Source organism: Nesoenas mayeri (assembly GCF_963082525.1).
Source record: "Nesoenas mayeri genome assembly, chromosome: 12".
Taxonomy (NCBI): Eukaryota; Metazoa; Chordata; class Aves; order Columbiformes; family Columbidae; genus Nesoenas; species Nesoenas mayeri.
The window spans coordinates 5,529,060-5,551,894 of NC_137547.1; the positions used below are offsets into that span (position 1 = coordinate 5,529,060).

The 22,835-nt window shown below is 39.2% G+C and overlaps 1 protein-coding gene across 3 annotated transcripts in view; it reads left to right on the forward strand.

Annotated features, from left to right (window-relative positions):
* CHD9 (chromodomain helicase DNA binding protein 9) overlaps positions 1-22,835 on the forward strand; it is an 82,536-nt gene that overhangs the window by 22,538 nt on the left and 37,163 nt on the right. For 2 of the 3 annotated variants that reach the window (XM_080351782.1, XM_080351783.1), the window contains exons 1-5: positions 8,796-9,077; positions 17,420-17,531; positions 20,890-21,036; positions 22,242-22,310; positions 22,399-22,454. In XM_080351782.1, the coding sequence (XP_080207908.1) occupies positions 8,809-9,077; positions 17,420-17,531; positions 20,890-21,036; positions 22,242-22,310; positions 22,399-22,454 (653 nt within the window). In that variant the 5' untranslated portion in view covers positions 8,796-8,808. Of the gene's footprint in view, positions 1-8,739; positions 9,078-17,419; positions 17,532-20,889; positions 21,037-22,241; positions 22,311-22,398; positions 22,455-22,835 lie in introns of those variants that run through there. The other variant, XM_080351784.1, reaches the window with a different exon arrangement.

Genomic DNA, 22,835 nt, shown 5'->3' on the forward strand with positions numbered 1-22,835 from the left:
CCTGCTCTGTGAGGGACAACTGTTCTGTCACCTTGGGGCAGGGAGGCAATCTAGTGTATCTTGCTGTTTTGTTTTAGACCAAGCAACTTGGGACAGAGGCCAGTCAGGTGAAGGTATTAATGATGTTTTTCCTTGAGACAGCCAGTGGGTTTGATGAAACTGCAGTGAACAAACGTAGCTCCGTGTTGTTAGGGAGGTTAATCCACAGCGTGATAACTGCACAAGGGCGTCTGATGTGTCCAGTGATGAAACGCCCAATGGGGTGGAAATGGGCTGCCACTTTGCACTGCCATTTTCAATTTCAAAATGTGGGGCGTTTGCTAGACTGACAGGGGGTTTAGGTGGCGTGGGGATGGTTTAGATTGAGGAGCATTGAGAGAAAAGGCCACTGTTGTCTGCCCAACTCTTTTTGCTGATTTTCCCTTCAGAGCTCTGTAATACAGAAGAACAGTGGTGGGGGTCACAACATTGGCATTTGCCATCTTTACTCGTATCGCTGCTACCTCCGCTTTGCAAAAAGATGGCAGATAGTAGCAGGAGGACTAGAAAATCTTGCCCACAGTAAGTTTATACTGGCTACATGTTGTTGCTGTGTGTTACATTTTCAAGATACCTGATGTCTGCAAACTGGAAAAGTGGAATACTGAATCCTTCTCTTCTAGAATAATTGATGTGTGTGTGTGAATTTTCTTCGTGATGCTTGTTCTTGCAGTTTTATAATAAATATTTGTATCTTGTTTCTCTTTTTACTAAAGCCTCAAAACATAATCCCAGGAAAATGTCTGAAATTATGATTTACCTTGAGGAGGGGGAGAAGAAAACCTAAATTACTCCAGAGAAATGTCATTTAGGGATTTCCTGTTGTTCGCTTCCACTTAGTGAAGTGGTTTTGTTTTCAATCTTCAAGTTAGGAGATAAAGTATCTTATTATTGTATTCTTTTAAGGGAAAAGATGAGTTTAATAGAAGTTTTGTTTCTGTTTGAAATGAGAGGCATCCAAAAAAAGACATGTATCAGTAGTTTGGTCTAAAGGAAAGCTTAGATCTTTAACTACAGTAAAAGTTATTTTTAGCATCCCTCACTGCACTTTATATTTACATTTAATATCTGTTCAGGGAGTCCCCTTACTTTGGATTTAAAATATAATGCAAAAATAAACAGAATTTAATCTTGTGAGAGAATGCAAGGTTTCCTACAGAAGAGAACAAACGTACAGCTTATTCTGGGTTTCTCCAGTATCATTACTCCACAGGTTCTTGAAGCAGCACTTACTGGTGTGAGAAATCACTTTAACTGTCATCTGTTTGGTGACAAAAGGCTAGAAATTAGTGCCGTTTCAGTTAATGTTCTATTTTTCTGGATTCTAAAAGGTCATTTAAAAAAAGTGTTGGGGAGAACTGTTCTCTTCTGCTGCTTTGCAGGATTCCACTCCCCACTGTCAGAGCAGCCAGCTGGTGTTACCTGTTAAATACAGGTTTTCTTCTTGCAAAAACAAGAGTGTGTTCCAGCAGAAGCTGACTTATTTATCCCTTCTAAGAATGTCTTTGATGATATGAGATCTCAGTGGACCAATGTATTTGTAGGGCTTTATCTGGGGGTTTTGAACCCTAATGACTAGTCTTTTTAAATCAGAAAGATGTGTATTATTTTCTTGCCTACAAGTCTTTGGTGAAGTATCGTACAGATTTATTTCCAGCTGCTTGCACAGGACTTGTTTCAAACTGTGAACTGAAACCTGACTTTCCTTTTATAGAGTATTGAGTTAGGTCAGCTCTTTTTTAAGGAGCCAAATAATACTGAAAATTGCAAGGTGAGATTGGTCAAGAGCACAAGGAAGAGAGTAGTGGAGCTTTTTTGTTCAAACATTTTGACCCTTAGGATGGGTATTAAAGGCTTTAGAAAATCTGCAGAGGTATGGCATGACTCTGACGTTGGTCTGAGCCTGGCAGTTCAAATCTATTGTGCATCCACAATGCTACTTGACTTGGATATGATTTTTACATTAAAAGTATTATAGGCCACAGTTTTCTCATGTTTAGCGGTGCTTCTACTGGGGAAAAAAAGATAAGCACTGCATTGGGCTTAGATCAGTACAAGTGCTCAGTGTTACCAGTTCTGCATGTGAAAAACAGGACCCGAAAAGCTTTGCTGAGGCAGCAGGTTTTGTTGGTATCACGTGCCATTTCCCAAAGAAAAATTCACCGTTACAGGCTAGAACCAAAGAGAAGTGGGTACGTGATGGGCTCGGAATACCGAGCCGCTGCAAACTGTCACACATCCAGTGCTTCAGCTCGGCAAAGCAAGCATGACAAAGTCCTGAATTTCTTTTATTCCCTGGCAATTTGAAACACTCCCATACCTAGTACCTCCTTTAGGTATCACAGTGAAAGTTGCACACAGTTTTTATACCACTATTAAATATTCAGAAGAACAATCTGACTGTATTTGGCACTGAGCCTCAAAAAGCTGTCTTCAAAGCAAGCCTTCCAAATGGAAGTTCCCGCGTGCTGTGAGGTCATTCTCCAGTATCTGCTCACATTGCACACTGCCTGGATGCTTCTTCCAATTAATAATATGGCAAATCAGAAGCTTACAGGTTAAGAAGTCGCTACTAGTCACAACTATGATATCTTAGCGATATTATTACTGGGTTCCGTAGCGTTTAGATGAGAAACCAACACCCTGTGTAGAGTGTGATGTGCAAAGCAGGTGCGTGTTTCGTCTGTGCAACATGACTAATTTAAGGTTGCTGACCTTTACATTAATGTTTTCATTTCCACGTAAATTTGACATTTGGTCATAAGTTTGGTGCTAAATGCCTTGTGAGGTACAAATCACAGTAAACAGATTTACATTCTGAAGTGACTTACAGAGATAGAAATGTGGCAGGGCTACAGTTTTATGGTTGTTAGCTGTTCATTTATCAACATCACAGATGACAAATATGGAAAATGTGGGTTCCTCCCCCTATATCTTTTTCCTTCTTTTCAATCTATTTGTTAACATGTCTATTTTAATTTGGGTTAGGTTTCACCTAAGTATGACTTGAGATTCTGTATCCCTTAAACTCTGAGACGTTCATTAGCTACAATAATAAGCAAGAAAAAGAAGGAAGAGTATTATCAGCATATTGAAAGAACTGCAGTTAGGAATGCTTCATTGGCTCTTTTAATAGTTCCATATACACACCAAAGAGAATGGAAAAATAATAGAACCCCATGGATCTTCATTTGCCAGTGCTTCTGGCATTGCAGAGCAATTCCAACAGATGGTGTGGGGCAACTGTTGAACAAGAAAATCAACAGCAATTCAGAAGGAACTCTGAAGGCGGGGTGGGGGGAGAGAAGGCATTTTCCTGGAGAACAGAAACCCTGTTGCATGTTGAGGTGATCCTCCCATCAGCTGTGCAGAAGTAGCTCAGTTAACCATGGAAATCTTATTTCAGTCTATCATCTAAAGGAAACCACTTCTTTTGCTGGGATGGCCATTTTGCGAAGGAGATTCCGTTCTGTGTGCATGTGGGTGACGCATTTGTATCGTAAGGAACCTTCTACAGATGGACTCTGTCAAGGGTGTGAGGTTTTATTTTTAATAGATACACTTCTTGATTAGAAAACCACTATTAAAAAAAAAATCACTACAAGAGTTATTTATGCAAACTATTCTAGAGGAAAAAAGTTCTGGGTACTAGAATGGAATTCAGAAGTCAGAGAATTGAGTTCATGCATTTTTTTCAGACTTGTATTCTTGAATACAGTTTTATAATTCAAAGGATAAGTGGATAATCCTTTAAGGCTTAATAATTGTAGTAGCATAAAAGCAACGGCAGTTTTCAAATTTTGATGTGATTATAATGTGAAAAACTGAGAGGCTAATTTGGACCAAAAAAACCCCAAACTATTGATTATTATTAGTTATGTGATTCATTTATTTGTATTACAGTTGTGATATTGACACTGTTTTGGTGATTTGACATGCACAAAGGGATTCCTTGTTTAGTAACAAACATGGACAAAGATGATGTCGTAGTGCATGAAGATCAGGTTTCCAGGTTAATTTTAGCGACTTTCAGTGCAGTTGATGTCAAGGTCATCTTGATTTTTCCGAAGGACCTGTTAGACCAGCAAGACCTTGTTATGTTCTCAAGGTAATACGTGCATCTTCCCGCAGGTGTGTGCTACTTTCAGTGGAAGTAAAATAATCATTCAGAGCATGGCAAATGGAAATTTTAGCTTTCTACTGTTGGAATAGTTGGGGTCAGAATTTACTTCTTAGTGGTAGGGAGTGTTTGGGTGAAGAGATCTACAAATGAGAATCATTATTTTAAAAAGTGCTTTATATAATTAAATCAGGAATGTGTGACTCATTAAAATTCCAGGGAAAAGCATTACTTGTCGTTCGAGTGTACCAAGAATGGATGCAATTCAGGAGAGATATTTAGTCTTAAATATTCTGTGCACGCACAGAATTGAATGTAATACTCCTCTATCATGAATGGCCGTACCCACTGTAAGAAAGGTATACTTGCAGTGGAAGCAACATTTTACTTATGGAACAGACAAGGCACTGTTTGGGAGGGTTTTCTAGAAGATGGAAGTTTTTTCTGTGCTAAACTTGCTTTCTTCTTGGGGCTTCCTTTGTAGTAATATGCAGAGGATGTGACTAAGCTATTGGTTGTTGTGAAGCAAATTAAAATGGGGTTAGGCCTTCAAGGGGACAAAAAACTCAACAATGTCTGCAAGCCTTGAGGACAGTGATTTGTTCTTGCTGTGGGAAGTAGTCATGCCAGTGAAGGTCTTCAAAGACATGTCCTATGCAACCCACAACACAACGTTGGAGAAATTCCTTTCTGTGAAGAACCTACCCAGCAAAGTACTGTTAGCTATTGGGAGGACTGCTGGCATGATTCTGTGTATTGATATTGTCTGGTGACTTGATTGCTTTTTCACTAGTTTAATTAAGATATCATTCAGATGCATAGTGTATGTTTTGCTTCTGCAAGACAGTATATCAGATCCTTTTGAATACAGCCGAAGGGACGATGCTCCCCTGGCTGCTGTGAATTGGGGTACATGTGGGGAAGTCTGCAACTGCTGTCCTACCCTGAGCGTTTTTTAGGGCCAGCTCTTCCACGTGCACAGCGGTACGGCCTCTACCTGCTGCCATTCCTGGCTCTTGCAGGCAGCGGCATGGAAGGGACACAGTTCCTGCCATGTCCCCCCTGCCCGCGGGGTCACAGGAGCTTGTTTTCAGTGTGCATGATGATTTATAGCCTTTTAATTATTTTATAGCCACACTGTTTTGGAGGCATGACATGCTTATCAGAATAAAAGACCTCTGCTGAATTAGATTACTTTTGTTGCTTTGGTTGCTAAGTACATGCAGATATTGTCTTGTGTAGTGCAAGCGTGTTTCTCGTTCTTCTAATCTCATAACATTTGTGTTGCTTTCCAGTTTTGTTTTTTTTGTGACAATGGTGACTTCCTGGATGAAGGTTTCATTACAGCTTTATTTAGCTTTGCATGCTGGCTGGTGCCTTCCTGCATCTCCATGAATGTAATTTCCATATGGTTAGAGATTTCATAGCAAAATTTTTTAAAAATACATTCTCTGTTTTCTAACGCATAGCTTACTGTTTGTGCAGTGCAGGAGCCATAACTTAAAAGCAATAGTGTGGAGCAAGAAGCAGAGGGTCAGCCTGAGGAATTGAAACATTGAGTAGCCTCGTCCAGCATACTCACAATTCTCCAGTAAGAAAGCAGTAGTTGTTGAGGAAGAACTTGGGAGGCAGCTTTGATCTGTGAGGAAATGTAGCCTAAGAAACTTTGTTTTAAAGGAATAATCTAGGAAGATTATTCCAAAAGAGTTATGGAAAACCCACCATTTCTATATTGCCCACCTAATTACTGGGCATTATTTGTTTGTTTCTGGCCCAGGAATATTTAAAAACCTACCAATTTGTTTTTAAAATCCTCTAACTGTACTGGCTTTAGTAGCATTGGGCTCAGAACTGATATTATAACAAGAGTACATTAGAAATATTTTTGTTTAGCTGATCTCAAAATGCAAAATAGTACATTTTTTAGCATTTTTGCTAAGTTATGAAATAATAACCCTAAAAGATAAATCACTGCAATTTGTTATAGATACTGTAACTATAGTGTAGAAGCATCTTGTCTAGAGTTCTCAAAAGTAAAATTAAAATCTAATAATAATCCTTGTGATTAAGCTGCGTGTTTGCAAAAATATCTTTGGAGCGCTGTTATTAAGAGAAGAATTATTTTAATGTACTGGGACCACTAGTGTTTTCCATAGGCAATGAACATCTTGAAATTAACCTGAAGTGTAAGGCCCAGTCTTAACAATGTCAAAATCCTTGCAGTATTTTAAAATTTCTAGGGAAAAGCACATATGTATCACAAGATAAAGGTATTAAGAAACATACATATTAAGAAAATAGAAACTGAATCCTGATCTTTCTTTAATGGGCATCTGAGAATAAAGGGTGTTGCTAGGATGGAGCTATGCTGTCAAAAGCTTCTTGGGTTTTTAGTAACCTTTCAGGAAACCCTATCATATCTTATTGTTGGTTTCGTTTGATAGGTTGACAATACATATTTTAAACTTGCCTGTTGTACAATATCACTGTAAAACAACCTGGGAGCCGAGTTTGCTGCGTCGCATGGGACGGGGAAGCTCCCGTAGGTCTGGGCAGGGGGCAGCGCGATAAAATCAACCTAAGTTCTTCCATTTTCTGTGGGAAGCAGGGAAGTCTGTCAGCAAATGCTTATAGGATCACTGCTGAGGGCTTACAGTAATGAATTTGGTGTCAACCAAAAAATGTTATGAAGTATTTTGGAGAGCGAGATGAGCGGAGGTGACAGGCAGCAGTCGGTCTGCCCTCTGTGCCGCCCCCGGGCCTGTTTCCATGAGGCAGCCAGAACTGCAAAGTCGCCATGAATTGAAGCCCGAGACAGAAAACCGCTGAGTTTCCCTGATTTTCCGCTTTGTGGAGCGGCGGGAGCGGAGGGGCAGGAGGGGCAGGAGGAGCAGGAGTTAACGCCGGTGCCGCCCGGCGGGGAGAGCGGCCCGTTGGGGGTTAAACTGCGGAGCCTGCTGGAATAATAACGGGTAGCACCATCTGCCGGCCTACTTCCGCGGAAGGAGCCCGTGTTTTTAACGACATCTCTAATATTCACGCTGATGCATTTTGATGCTTTGTGCGTCCGTTTCTGTCCCCGCTTTGTTGGGATCTGGCGATCGGCGGCCGGCCGGCGCTGAGGGGGCGCGGGGGTCAGGGGGCGCCGGGCCCCGCGCTGCCCGGGGAGGAACATGGTGATCAATCACTATGTGTGTTTGTGGAGCCTTCTGCATCTCTCGGCTGCGGCTCGCTAAATAGGCCATTTAGCAAATCTTCTCTCAATGCTTTTCTCTTGAGCACCGCCTGGGAAAGCAGAGGGCAAGCCTTTGTCTGCCGCCAAAAATGTCTTCAGTGAAGAGGCCAAGAGGAAGGGTAAGTGGAGGCTGAATGAGTGGGAGGAGGAGGGGTTCTTCGGGCTAAAAGGCTAATGGGATTGAATAACCTTCCTTATTACTGGCTGCTGCTGCGGGAGCCGCGCGGCATCGCCATCTTGAGCTGGCGGCTGCGGTCCCGGCCGGGGCCGGGTTGTCATTTATGTGTTATTTGTTTGTTGTTTCCCCCGCTCGGAGCGGGTCAGCGCCGGCGCTGCCCGGCCCGGCTGCGGCTCCATGGAGCGGGTGCCCGGGACCGGCGCTGGATGCGGCCGCACAATGTGCCGGGAAATGCCCGCTGGCTCTTCTGAGGGCTGGAGGCAGAGGCGTTACGGGTGAGGACGTAACACAACTGTTATCTGCTGCTGGGTTTTCTGGTTGTTGCTGTGGTGGTTTTTTGTTGGTTTTGGTTTTTTTTTTTTTTCGGCCTGTTTGAATAGGAAATTCTTTCCATTCCTCAAGGGGGGAGGGAAGCAAAAACATGTCTTCTGGCCGCTTTAAAGAGATCATCTGAACATTGCGTTCACTGTAAACAAGTCTGCGTCGATCAAGCGGTGATTAAAAACCTGCAAATACAAACAGATTACCTTTTCTAACTAAGGCGCTGACGTTGTGTTGATATAAATAACATAAATATTTTTTTCTGCTACTTAAATTCATATAGATCTATGTAATTTTTGTTTTCGTTCTATCTTTTGTCTGTTTTTTAACCTTGATTTTGTTGGAGCATCTCGTCGGTTCGGCACTGAGTTGGTCTCGTAGATCTCGCGTCTGCTTTGAGGTGCCTGGCCCGGGTGTGCTCCCAAAGGCCGAACGTGATGCTGTTCCCTTGGGAGGGCTGAGCTTGGTCACATTTTGGGAGAACATGTATTGGGGATGCTGGAGGTGTGTGGCAAATGTATGGGAATGCTTGAAAGGTTAAGAATCAGGGTGTCTAACTGCAGAGGTGGAAAGAAGGCTGAGAGAATTTTAGAAGGGTGGATTTTTTTTTACTGATTTTCAGTATGTGGATTGGTTGTGTAAACCCACAATTGATGCAGTTATTCTGAAACCCACACCATTCCGGGGTATAAACAGAATTCCTCCTTTTTTCTGTCTGCGTGAGTCCCTCCCAGTTTATTTTTTTTTAAATGCATATACGGATCAAAAACGTTGTTACTTTTTTGTTCAATAAATCTTTATATATTTTTAAAATAAGGCGATTTCACATTTTGTCTCTTGCTGCAGCCTCCTTCCTCCAAGAAGACTGATGGTTCAGGATCATATACTAAGTTGCAGAATACCCAGGTGAGGGCAATGTCTGAAAAGAAGCAGAAGAAGAAAGCAGATTTGGAAAGTAAACAAGAGAAGGCAAATCGCATAATATCTGAAGCGATTGCAAAAGCGAAAGAGAGAGGAGAGAGGAACATTCCACGGGTAATGAGTCCTGAAAACTTCCCCAGTGTTTCAGCTGAAGGAAAGGAGGAAAAGAAGGGTCGAAAAGTTAAATCCAAACCAAAGGACAAGGAGAGCAAAAAGCCGAAAACTGGTTCCTCGTCCAAAATTAAAGAGAAAACAAAAATTGGGTAAGTAGATTAAAATGTCTTCTTACTTCTCTTCAGACTGTAAATCCTTGATTAAAATGAAAACTGCTTACTGACATTAAAATGTTCTCTCCACTGCCTACACAGAATTCTTGCTGATGAAGTCCGTGTGTGGACTCTCTCATTCAGGAACAAGAATGCTCTGTTTTCTCTTTAGATAAAATCATTGTAGGACTGTCCTTTTGAAAGGAATTATTTTAAATTCATATCCTAAAATATTCTATACTTACTTTGAAGCATAGATGGGACCAAAGTATCTTTCATCTAGTGTTGTAATCTCTTCCGACTCCAAATTAAGTTTATCTGATATTATAAATGCCATCTTTATCAATCTTGGCATGTATCTTCAATACAGTGGGTATGATAAACTGCACAGGGAGAAACTGGAAGCTTAATGAACTTGTTAGCAAGTTAATATTCTTACAGATATCACATGTATCAAAAGTAAAGTGCATATTGGAAGATTGGTATCGTGAGCACTTTGTAGTCCTCGGTCACATCAATTTAATCTGCCCTCTTGAAAATCGTGTGGACTCAGCTGGGTGGATACCTCGGGGTAAGGAGCTTTCAAAGGCATTTGGTGTCACAAAGCTCCAAGGATGGAGCAGGTGGCAGCTCTGACTCCAGCGCTGACCTGGCGCACGGGGCTGCTTTTAAAGGGAAGGCTGGAATTTCCAGCATTAACCGTGTCACTTGGGACCTGAAATGGAATCTTAGCTACAGTCTAATCTTTATTTTTTAAATCCATGCTCTTTTTTGCAGTAACGGAAATATTAACTGGCATCTCTCTCCAGATTGAAATGTCTCATATACATATTCTCATGTATATGGAGCAGAAATGAATGCTCTTTTAATCAGCCCATTTCTCTGCATTTTCTTTTTTTTTTCCCTTGAAATCAGTGCTTTTCTTACATGTTCAAAGTCAACAGCTTCCTTGAGAAGTTATCCCATATTATAAAGGTTACTACTCTAAACTCACCTTGATTTCTAACCCGAACTTTCATGGCCTTAATTTCTTTCTCTTCTGGTTATGGGATGGCGTATGGATGCCTCTCATAGTACTCCATAGAGCACTGCCTGGTGCTTCCTGTTATTTTTTCTCCAGCTTGTTTAAAGAGGGAATTTGGATATGTGCTTCCAAAGTTGATTTCACTTTCGTGTTTCTGAATTTATTTATGTTATATAATAGACATTTTGTGGGTCTGTCTAACCAGAAGACTTACACACTGTTGTTTAGCTGCTGTCAGTTTCTGCAGCTTTATGTGAATTGCCATGAGTGTGCTTTTTATCAATGGTTTTGGATAGTTAACCAACCCTACCAAAATATCATCCTCATGATGTACTACATAATTCTCATAATATTTTTTAGTATTTTTAATCAGACAAGGGAAATAAGCTATTATTTTATAGTTATAATTATTGGTTTATACTTCCGAATTCAGTTTTGTGTCGTCACGCAACGCTCAGCTGTGCACAGCAGGAGCAGTTTTCAGCATCTTGTGAGGCACCATCAGTTGAGAAATACACATTTTTCGAACTGTTTTTAAGTATGATATTTGTGTTTCATCTACAGTGAAGCTGGCAGAAAGACTCCCATTTAATTACGTATGATCAGCTTTTCATAATTTTACATTGAGCTGTGGATGTTTGTTTCCCCGTTATTTACCAGTTTAATCAACTAATGCCCCAGTAGCACCCTCATTAACTTAATCATGCTGCCAGGTATTAATTTAACTACGTAGCACACACAGCTAAAGATGTAGCAGTCAGATCCTGTTAAAGGGTGGTGAAGAGAGTCTTTTAGGGGCACATATTACAGATTTTACAGCATTTATGGATTTTGATGGACAGCAGTAGATCAAATGCTTTGAGGCATCCACATACTTCATTTTGGTATCCAGACAGCTTCATGCGTTATGTTGTGTTAGCACTATTTTATGTGTTTATATAAATACAATATTAGCTGTTTAGCCAGGAATATACTAGAGTGGTTTTGAAGAGCAGTAATTGCGAGGCAGCCTTGGTTATTTTTTTTTTTTAATAAATAATCCTGTCAGACTGTTTTCTGTGCTAATGTAACTATTGATCTTACGTGAGAAGAATAGAATCACTATACATGTCATTTCATGGGTGGTTAAAGAAATTGTGTGATTAATAAAATTGTTTTATTAGAGAGGAACAGAATTAAGTCCAATAACCAATAAAGATTCTAGAAGACTAAGCAACCCTTCTAATGGTTTCCTCCTATCTTACATTCTTAAGAAAATACTTCTTAATGAATCTGACCTCATCCTGGAAATTACTGTTATGCCAGAATAGGATTGGGGTTTTAAATGTGTGGCTTGCTACCTTGATTTTTGTCATTTATCTTAAAATAAAAAAAACCTCTGACTGAATCTTGGGAGAAAATTTAGCCATGCTAAAGTAATACATTTAGAAGACAAGTGCCTTATTGGGCAAGAAGGGGAAGAGAGGACCTCAGTTCTATGAAAAATTTTGGTTTTCTCTTGGAAATAAGGATTTTTGAGATGTTGAAATTTGGAAGAGAAAAATATTGTTTGGTTTTTTTTCTTTTTTACCCCAGTAAGGAGAAAAACTTTAAAAATAGCAAAATTGTATATATAATATTGCTTGCGTTTAAGCAGGAAAGAAAACCCAAAGACAGTAAGAAGTTCCCTCATGATTAAAAAGATAAAGCAACAATTTCCAACGATTATAAACTGTTATCATCTTATAAGTCAGACTCATGTTTCAGGTGACTCCTGTTGGATTTGCAGACAAGTATAGAGCTGAAAGAGTAGAAATTATCAACAAATATATATACATGTATATATATGTGTGTGTGTATATATATATGTGTGTGTGTGTGTGTGTCTATATGTATGTGTATATATGTATATACATATATACACATACATATAGACACACACACACACACACATATATATATATATATTTATATATATATAACAACTGTTTGGTTTTAATATGATCTTTCACATCTCTGCTGGCATCAAACACAACCCATCCAAAATGAGCACAATTGTACCTTCTCTAGTCCAGCACTCGAACAGCAACCTCTTAGATTGTGATCCGAAACTTTGCTGGGATCTTACAAGGATCTTACGCGTCTGTGTAGCCCGTGTCCTGTGTCGCTCTTGGGGAGGATTTGCAGTTTGATAAATTCTGCATTGCTGGTCTGGCAGAGCTGGAACGCTGGTTCCTCAACAGACCTCGGTTGACCTGCCCAGTAGCAATCAGGTTGGAAAAAAATGTGTGCTTTTGGATGTAACACCATACGGCTTCTACAGAAATCGAGTACCCCTCATGTAGGATCGAAATGAGTTTTAACTACTGTGTCTTAATTGAGGGGATAGGATGATTTTTTAAACAGTCTTCTCCTTGCTGGTTAAACACAACTGATGTATCTTTGGGGCTTGGTGTTAACTGTTTACATTTTCCGTAGTGATTCCTCTGAGATCTACGTGTACAGAAAAAAATACAGCACGGTTCCTTCCCATTTACCACTGCTAGTTTTAAATTACTAGCAGTTACTTTCCAGGCAGGCTGTAGTTTCTTTGTAAAGGTGAGAATTAAGGTTTTTAATGCTGACCTGTTGAAGTCAAAGCTATAATGCTGTTAATTTCAGTCAAATGGTTTAGAAGTGTTTTCAGTAATTAGTAAAGTTGCTGTGCCATAAGCATTGGTGAAGAGAAATGAGTAAATTTATTACCAAGAACATTGTAAGCGTAGGACAGGAATTATTTGAACTAGAAGAATGCATGTATAATATATTTAGCGTTACCAAATTAAGCAACCAGTTTGCTTTATGTATTGATTACCGATCAAGTTAATTCTTTAAAATTAACTTACTTTACAATTTTTCTGAGACCTGCAGAACCACTTTTTATATCCTGGCTATTTACCAAGGTGCATTGATGTTTAGGAATCTATTTAAACCTTTAATATTATTGCATAGAACTGGTTTCCATTTATAAGCTTTTTCTAACTGATTACAGTTCTACTTCCATTTAAGGTGATGAATATTTAAGGTAAAAAGTCTGCTTCTTAGCACTTGATATGAAGGGCAGAAAAATTATGAATTTCTGAGCATTCTGTTGTTCAAAAAAGTAGATTGGCATTAGGTTTTATAGTACTCAATGTATTCCCACCTACTCAAACATAAAATTAAATATCATGGCCCTTGTGAAAAGCAGCAGCTCTGCATTTGTGATGTAAAGGACAATATCATTAGAGTACATTGGGGATTTTTTTTTTTTTTTTAATCATTATATAATTTAAATAAATAAATCCCCTAAATCCTAAGAATTTGATTTGTAGAAGTTTGATTCAGGGGGTAGCCCTTCAGTTCAAAACTGCTGTTATCAGCAATGGCTGTATCGGTTCATGTGCTAAAAGAACAATAGTGGGTTGTTTTTTTTTTTAAATTAACCCTTGAATTATGTTGCAATGAATCCAATGAGTAAATTTCCTTGTTGCCTTGAAGTAGGTCTCACGTGTACTGTTTACAATACGGAGCATTTTTAGGACCCAAGACCCTGACAGGCAATCTTTCTATGATTCCTTGTTGACATGACCCTGGTCAGGCGGTTTGAAGCCTTTGTAGTCTCGGTTAGAACTGGAAGTGGCACAGACACTGTGAGTTGGTTGTTGTGTTTCATGTCAGTTGGGCAAATGTTGGTTAACAGATCGATGCTCGAAGGGAAGAGATCTCCCCGAATCTGTTAGATCATCAGCTCCTTCTGCCATGATGAGAAATGGGTCACAAATTCCAAATTTGATCATCCTTCTGGGATGCCTCTGCATGCACTGAGCTGTGACTCCTCAGGGAAGGTTTCTCTGCTCCCACATTCTAGTTTTGACACCCAAGTTGGGTCTAAAGGATGCAATAGTGAGTTTCTACTGCAAATTGTGTGCGTGCAAAGTAGTGTGGTCTTATCGAATAAATAACTAAACACTTACTTGTTCCTTTACATTATTATTCCAACGTTGTATGAGCTTGGAATGGTCGTTGCTTCCAATAAGACTACGGGAGGGTTTTAAAAATCTGCACACAATCCTGAAATTATTAATTTGAAATATAACAGGAGAAGGAGACAGTGGTTGATGTTAGCAGTTAGTATTATTTATTAAGCATATGCTAAAAGAATAAGAGCAACTGGTTTTGTGCCGTTAATATAACTCTCATTCCAAAGTGGATATGCTGTCATGTCAAGGAAATATCTGCTTTGTATTTTGCTAATAGGTAAGATTTTTAGTGAAGGTTTTAGTGATAAATACTAATACTGTTCATAACATAAGCGTTTTATTGCTTGTTTTATTTGGGAGGTGGCTTTGGACACTAATAATTAGTTACCTAGTTGTTTCTCTGTATTGGGAAAACAAGTAAAATGATGTATTAAAGGTGAGAATTGAAGGCCAACAATACTTACTATTTCTTACATGCTTAATACATATTTGCTATCTTTCTTTTCCTCTTTAATACTTCTCATGTTCACTGTTTGGAAGGCTTTGGAAACTGTTCTTTGCAGCTTTAAAGCTGTTCAGAGGTCTGACAACTCTTCCCTCACATTCTCTGCTGTCAAACAGAAGGGGGATGGAACATTCTTACTGGTGCTTCATTTATTACAATGAAGTTACAACATTCCTCAAATAGTGGGTCCTGGTGATCTTGCTGGTACTTGTTCTTTTCGTTCTGTGGATCTAAACCACGTTCAGATTCTTGTGCTAAGAATCAGAAGTACTAATGGCTCGTGAGATGGCTTTTTAAAAAATGTTTCCGTTGGTATAAGTTTCTTAAAATCTTCAGGTTGTGGTTAGAGAAAAAGGAAATTGATGTTGAAGAAATGCACATTGTCTAATTGTTAGAGTATTTCTAGATGTCATGTAATAAGATAGATTTTTAAATTTGAAAAGGCAAGAGAAGGTGAAATTGGAATGGGGTCTAGTGAGATTATTTATTCTGTGTCTACAGTGTGCTGTTTCCTTTTCATAGAAACAGAATAGATAGTTTCTGTTCAGAACAGTTTGTTTCGGGGTGAAAAAAGGGATTTTAGCCAAGGATCTTTATGCTTTCATGCAGAAATTTATAAACTGGCAAGAGAACTTGTTATCTGAAGGAAAATTTTCACAGAAGTGATGCAGTTTACAAGCTTCTGAAAATCATTGTTTTCACATAGCAGACTTTTTTAGAAGTTCTTGGCCAAAATATGAGCAGATTGCATTTTTACTAATAGAAATGCATGACTTTAGCACCATACTGTCGTTCAGCAAGTTCTGATAGCAAGGAGCGTTGTGGTTCTGGGCACTGGATCAGAAAAGTGAACCCGTGCGTTTCTTCCTCTCATTGGCACTGTCTTGAAATAGAGGAGGAAACATTCTGATCTGCGACATGGAGAGATGGTAAAATTTCAGGGAGGTGCTTGTGAAGAGAAGTACTGGGGGTAGGGAATTACAAGATCAAGATAAGACAAAAGCTGTCAGAGAAATGGAACAAGATGTGTCAGACTGCAGGGGCGAGCAGGAGGGGAACACAGGGCAACTGCAACTGCAGGGAGGAAACTGTGCAAGGAAAGATGCAGTTAGAGCAGCCTCATCACAAAATAAGCCCATGTTCTAAACCAGAAGGTCCTTAAAATCCTCCGCTGTTCGCTGGGTGCCACTACAACCCATAGTAAGATAGTTATGGCCTTCATGTTTTGCTGCTTGAACCCAAAAGGAACCTGAGCGTAATTATTGGGCAGTAGCGCATGAAATGAGGATGAACTATGGTTACACGGATGCTTAACATAGCAATGTGCATTTATAGAATCATGGAATCATTTCAGTTGGAAGAGACACTCAGGATCATCAAGTCTAACCATAATCTAACTCTGACACTAAACTATGACCCTAGGAACCTCATCTAAACACCTTTTAAACCCCTCCAGTGATGGTGAGTCCACCACTGCCCTGGGCAGAAGCATTTTAATCGTTATGAAGCAATTTAATCTACCATGTCACAACGTGGTAGATCAAAATTGGGACTGGATTGCCCAGGGAAGCGTCAGCCTCGGAGATAAGCAGGACTTGACTGGGCTGAGCAACATAAACCAGCTCTGAAGTTGGCGTTGAGCAGGGCCCAGGTTTCCTCCAGAGGCACCTTCCAGCTTGACTTAGATCTCAATGCTTATTTGATGAAAGAACATTTCGTAACCATTTTCTTCATCGTGAGTAGTCTTGTTCATTTAAAAATCATATGTGTGTCACGTTCACGATCACCTCTGTGTGCTGTACATGCAGCATCAGCCCTTTAAAGCCTTTGCTCCAAATCAAAGAGAAAACTTGCTCTGTAAGTCACGCAAGAGGCTCGTGCACTGGAGCAGTTACTTCATTTTCTTTTAACATGGATCTGGTGATGAGATACTACAGAAAAAAAACATATTTTAGGACAGCTCTTTGTGATTTTATTGGATAGTTTGTCATCATTCTGCAATTATGCCACTGAAAACATATTTGAAGAGGACTATTAGGCACATTTCAAATATGAAAAAATAAATGTTTTGACACACTTTAGTTAAAAACAAATCAGATGAATTGATATTGTGATTTACAACGTAACCTTTAAATCTGAACAAAGAAATAATTGGTGCTTTTTCATTAGAATGTAACTAATTTAGTCAGCGCAGTGTTGGTTTTTAACATATTCTGAGAGGCTCTAAGATCTCTTCCAGATTATTGGATTGTGAATACAGCTTCTCTTTTTTACTTTTCTTTTTAAAAAGGCAAAAAGTATTTGTGCAATTCCCTCATTTTTGTCATTGCAAGACTTATTTAAACATCACAGTTTTGCATGTCAGACAGCTTTGAATGATTTTAGATTGTTGTCCACAGCTAATATTTTTAGTATTATAAAAATAAGATGTATTCTACAGTGATAAATGGTTTGTGATAAATCATTTACTGTCATCATCTGCAGATGGTATTTATGCAAACTTTGCGTAGTTTGCCATTGTTGATTAGTTTCAATGTTGGATTTTGCATGTATAGGTTTAAAAATATGTATGACACAGAGGTGTTAGCAATAGTAAGGTAACTGTTTGCCTGTAAAGAAGCTCAGTAAGAGTAGTAGAAAATATTATCTACTGTAAATGTATAGCTTTTTGAGACATATTTTTCATTTTTCAGGCAGTGATTCTTCCGGAGTTTCATATTGAGAAGAATATGGGAATTGCTAGTGGATGTGGTGTTACTTTTAATCTTGAAGTTAAGTAGTCTAGTATATGACATTCCCTTAGGTGTTGGTTGTTTTTTTTATCAAGCAGAAAGCTAATCATCACACTGGGTAAGAAGCAGAAGAGAAAAAACGAGTCTTCAGATGAATTATCTGATGCTAAGCAGACTCCACAGCGGCCACTGAAAGATGAAGACTCACAGGTAAGCAGTATGTGTTGCTATTCCTACGGGTCTTTTTCTCCCTCTTTCCAAAAAGCTGTTCTCCTTTTGACCCAGTGACAGTGACTGTTTTACAGCTGGAATCCTTACCTTGACAGCTGCTTTTCCCATTTGAAAATGAGAAAATCCTGCAGGTTGGAGTCTCTTTTCTGTGCTGGGACATCAGTGCCCTGCTTGTATCTGTTGCATTTCAGTACAGGAATCCATAGATTTGAGACTGTAAGTACCCATCACTTGAGCTGGCAGCTGGACCTTGTCCTGATTGGGGCTGACTTTGTGGGGGAAATGCACGGTTTGCCCACCAGACAGGACGTCGATCAGTGCAACTCGCTCTTCGAGGCTTGTTTCAAACTTTATTGTTTTTTCGGAGCTGTGCTGCCGTGGAAATGGGAAGAGTTGGTTTATGGCAGCGTTGGACCCGCAGGAATCGGTCAATCGATCAATACGCGGACAGGCTCAAGAAAGAATTGCAGTGCTGGAGTCACTCCCTGCGGGAAAACCTCCCATGGGACGGACTTTCTGAGCTTTTCCCAATAGATTGCCCTGGTATTATAGTAGCATAGGGTCATAATTTATAAAACTTAAGCATGAAGAAGTATGAGCTGTTGGTAAGAGTTTATATCCTATTTATGGCTATGTTAGTAACAGAACTATAACTTTCTTGCTTTAGGGCAGACTCCATTAAAAGTAAGGTTATATGCTGGAAATGCACAGGTTTTTATCCTGTGGCAATTTCATCTGCAGAGATTAAATCAATATTCAAAATAAGGCTTTGTTGCGTAAAAACTAATTGTTATTTGATAATAGTATCAGAAAACAATTATGTGAGACTGAATTGACCTTCAGTATTTCACAGATAACAACTCTGGGAGGGGAAAAAGATCAGAAGCCATTTCACAGGATGACTTTTTATTAATTTAAGGGATAGTTTGTCTTAGGTAAAGGTTACATGGAAGGGAGCATGAAATTATATATTTGTCAGGGAGTTTGTCCTGGTACAGAAAGTCCATTCAGTACAGTGAAGGAGGTGAAGGCAGGTTTGGTAGTTCTGAACTACCGTAACTTATCAACAGTGCTCTGTACTGCGGGATAAATTTGTAGGCTGACCAATATAATACAAAAGGCTGAAGATAATTTATTTTTTCTCACTGTTTTTGTTTTCTTGGGTATTTGATTTTAAGCACAAGGGTCATCTTCAATTCTAGTGCAGGTAGACAGGGAGGATCATCAAATCGCATGATACTGGTGTGAAGAGAGCAGAGGGGAGAGAGAAGGCATGGTGGCATGGGATAGAAAACTGACCCTGCACAATGTCACAGCACTGCTGTCTCTGAAGGAGTTTGGGAAAAGCATCACAGGAAAGACATAAGTTGCTTTCCTTGATTAATTCATTCTCCATTTAGGTTTCAGACATCTTCATTATTTTCTCTTGCTATTGGAAGTAACTGTCTCTTTCTAAGCTCTGGGGGGCAATTTTAGGTCTTTTTGGTTTTTTTCCCCTCATTCATTTTGTATGCTTGGTTTCACACTAAGTGTGTTCCCTAAATAGGTTGATTTATTTCTTGGCAAAATGTGTGGTACTACTTTATTTTGTGCATTAGAGCATTAGTTTATCACTGTGCTTCATAGCTCAGGGAAATGCTCAGGTTTGTTTTAACAACTTAAATTATATATTAATATGTTGGAGAACATATGTGTGTTGATGTTTTGTTGGTCCCTTCATACTTCAAGAAAAGACGTAGTTGAGGAGGATTGAAAATGCTAGTTAGTACCGTAATAGGTTTTCAGAAGTCTAACAAATACTTAATGAGTAAAACTTGAACCTGGTTCTTAATACTTCTTTTCCTAACTCTCACATCGTTTTGCATTGCTCCTATTAGCTGGCATTTTTGAAAAATAAATTTCTGCTTCTGTCAGCAATCTATTGTTGATTTAACTTTAATGTGATATTTTCTGTCACATTAATGTGCATGTTTGAATTTGAAGTTTCTTTTCGTGCTGCCACCCTACCCCACATGCGCTCACTTTTTATTGAAAAATACCCCGTCTGTCTCCATTATTGTGGAAAACTGAGGGAGCAGTTTCAGATCTGTGCTGTCCCATCTTCATCCAGAACAATGGTGATGCTCGTTCTTTGATTTTTATGGTGTGTGTAGTGTTAGTGCTCTGCCTTACTCAAATTAGTTGTTCAAGCGTAGCTGGGTCTTTCACCAGATACCAGCCAAGCCAAGGGCTGAATGTAAGTCAGGAGGAAAGTTCCCGTACTGCAGTTGTGCTGTTACTTACTGTCTGCTCTGCAAAAGCCGGTTATGACTGCAGAATTTTGGTTTTTGCTCTATTTGCAAGTTGTTCTTCTCCCAGCTGATGACTTCAGTGTATTGCAACCAACAGTGGCTTTTCCTGAACAAAAATATGCTTCGCTGTGTAGCTCAATATAATATAATTAACTTATTTTATAGCAACAGTTTTACTTTGCAGGTGTTATTTTTGTGATGCTCCATTCTCAAAAGCAGGCTGCAGTGTTTTCAAGTGTTACCTGGCTAGTTTGATTCTTTCAATCTTTCTTTATCCTGTGGATTTACAAATTAATCTTATGGTTGAATGTGCAGTGTCTCATATTGGTACTGAGGGGTGGAAAGGATGTGCTATATCCTGATAATCTAAGGATTTGGAACTTAAACAGTGAGTGAGAAGCAATTATTTTCTTAGGCTGAACACTGTTTTTCTGGCGGGAGCTTGTTGTCCTCAGATTCTTGCAGAAGCAAGAGCGGAAGATTAGAGAGAGAACATACAAAGTAAGCAAAATGCTGCTGTTATACAAGCTTGATGAAGGTGGAGGAGGAAACAAAAACAGTACCAAAGCAACGAACTTTATTAGCCATGAAATCAGACATCATCAGCAATCTGAGCTAATGGAAATCTTCATAATTTTTTGTGTAGCGCTGTTCAATAGAGACACTTCAGTGTATTTTGTGTCTTTTACTCAGCTTCCTGAATTGGACTGTATCACATGGCTGTGATATTGTGTTATGAAATTGCTGTTGAAATACTGATGCTTATGGGAGATCTGTTATGTAGCAGATTTGTTCCCCATGTTTGCTTTTGAACTCTAAAAATAAAAGTATCAAATGTTTATATGAAATAGAAAAAGTAATTTAATTGGTCAAAAACAGTGTATGGCTACTTCCATCCCTCTGTGATTTACATGCTTCATGTTTTCTATCAAGTATTGGCCTTTGGTTTTACATATAGCTAAAGAATTAGTGAATGCCCCAAAACTTGCAATTCATGTTAAAGGAAGTTTTTGGTCAAACCTTTGTTTTTATTCTCATGCATGCAGAAGAGAAGATCAAATCGTCAAGTTAAAAGGAAAAAATACGCTGAAGAAGGAGAAGGGAAACAATCGGAAGAAGAAGCAAAAGTTTCTGTGAAAATCAAAAAGAATTCTGCCCCTTTACCTGCTGAGCAGCCTTTGCAGTTATTTGTGGTGAGTAAAAACCTGCTTGGTCTGTATAAGAAACTTCCTAGTTGTCTCAAGTGGTTCAGTAAATAAAACTCATAACTTGGAAGGCATACACTATTATTTCTAAGCCATAGCTTATTTAATGTGATGTCTTGCTAGGATCTTGAAAACTGGAAGAAATGGCTTGTTACCCTTTTTTTTTTTTCTATTATAAACATTCATCAACTTAACTGAAGTTATAGACAAGAATAGGGTGGGTATATCTCTAATAATTTGTTATGCGGCGTAGGCATGTGAAGAAGCTGTGTGCTAATATTATCATGACTTTCAGAAGTATAAAATTATTTGAGCCTGTAGGGTTTTCTGCTTACTGAGATTTTTCAAGAGGGGACTCCTCCCTCCCCTCAGGTTTACACTTCACTGCTTAACTTGTGCCAGCTCTGCTGCTCAAACTGTTGAGCCCTTCTGGGTAAATAGTGTCAGGAAAGAAACAGGAAAAAATGTGTTTGTGAGCTGTTTGAAGGAATGCCAGGGTTGTAAGGGAGGGAGAGTAATAGTGTGATTGGGAACAAATCAGACAAGAGGGAAGATGACTTTTTATCGGAACTGACCTTTAAAGATTGGCTCTTTATCTCTGGAACTCCAGCATCAGCCTTGGAGAGCTGAGTAATCCCAGATCTGTGTCACACCTCAGCCCTGCTGGAATTCCCAGGCACGACCTTGTCTGCCTCATTCCACAGTGTGGTTCTTATCTGTGTTGAGAGAAAATCTATTAAACTGAGCTTGACACATGCTGCGTTGCTTTTGTTTTCTTTTTTTTTTTTTAATCTGTGTGCCAGAGTTCTTATTTCTCCATATCCATATCATGAAATTCTGGGTATGTCCACTGGTCAGATCTACCCGAGGGCATTCTCAGTGAGTCTGTGTCTGGAAAGCATCAGTATCACCATTGCTTGCAGAATAAGTGTCTTTGGCAGGTGAGCGTTGCATCTGATGCTCTTGGGAAGTGCCAGACTCTACTGTACTTTTGCTTGTGTTTCACTCCAATTATTAACCTGGATTTTAAATTTTACTCCCGGACTGTTAAAGAGGTTGCTACAGTTAGAGGGCAAATTTGCCTTTATTGTTGATCTTTTAACAAGCAACTGGTGTTTGAAGGTTTTAAGCCTGGTGAGTTTGAAAAGAGGGCATTTACTGCAATATGTAATGTTGTTTTCTTGCATTTATAGGAAAACCCAAGTGAAGAAGATGCAGCGATTGTAGACAAAATCTTATCCTCCAGAGTAACAAAGAAAGAAGTAAGTGATTGTCATGGAATAAAGTTGTTTATCTGAACAAAGGGGTTTTATCCATCATTTTACATTTCCCCTTAATTTCCTTTTCTAGATATCTGCTGGGATAACTGTGGAAACAGAGGAGTTTTTTGTGAAATATAAAAACTAGTAAGTGTTAAAGTTGTTTCTTTGAATGTGTTGACTGAAATTGTAAATATCATATTCATGTACTGAAGTTTTGTATTGTTTGAAGATTACTTATAGCCAGATACTGTCATCTTTTGAGATTTTTCTTTATGAATCTGATCTTAAAATTGCTTCTTCTCAGTAAGGGTGACAGAGCACTGGCCCAGGCTGCCCAGGGAGGTTGTGGAGTCTCCTTCGCTGGAGACATTCAAAACCTGCCTGGACATGTTCCTGTGTGACCTCACCTGGGCGTTCCTGCTCCAGCAGGGGGATTGGACTAGATGATCTTTTGAGGTCCCTTCCAGTCCCAAACATACTGTGATACTGTGAATCTGCATTATATTGTTAGTAATAATTGTAAAA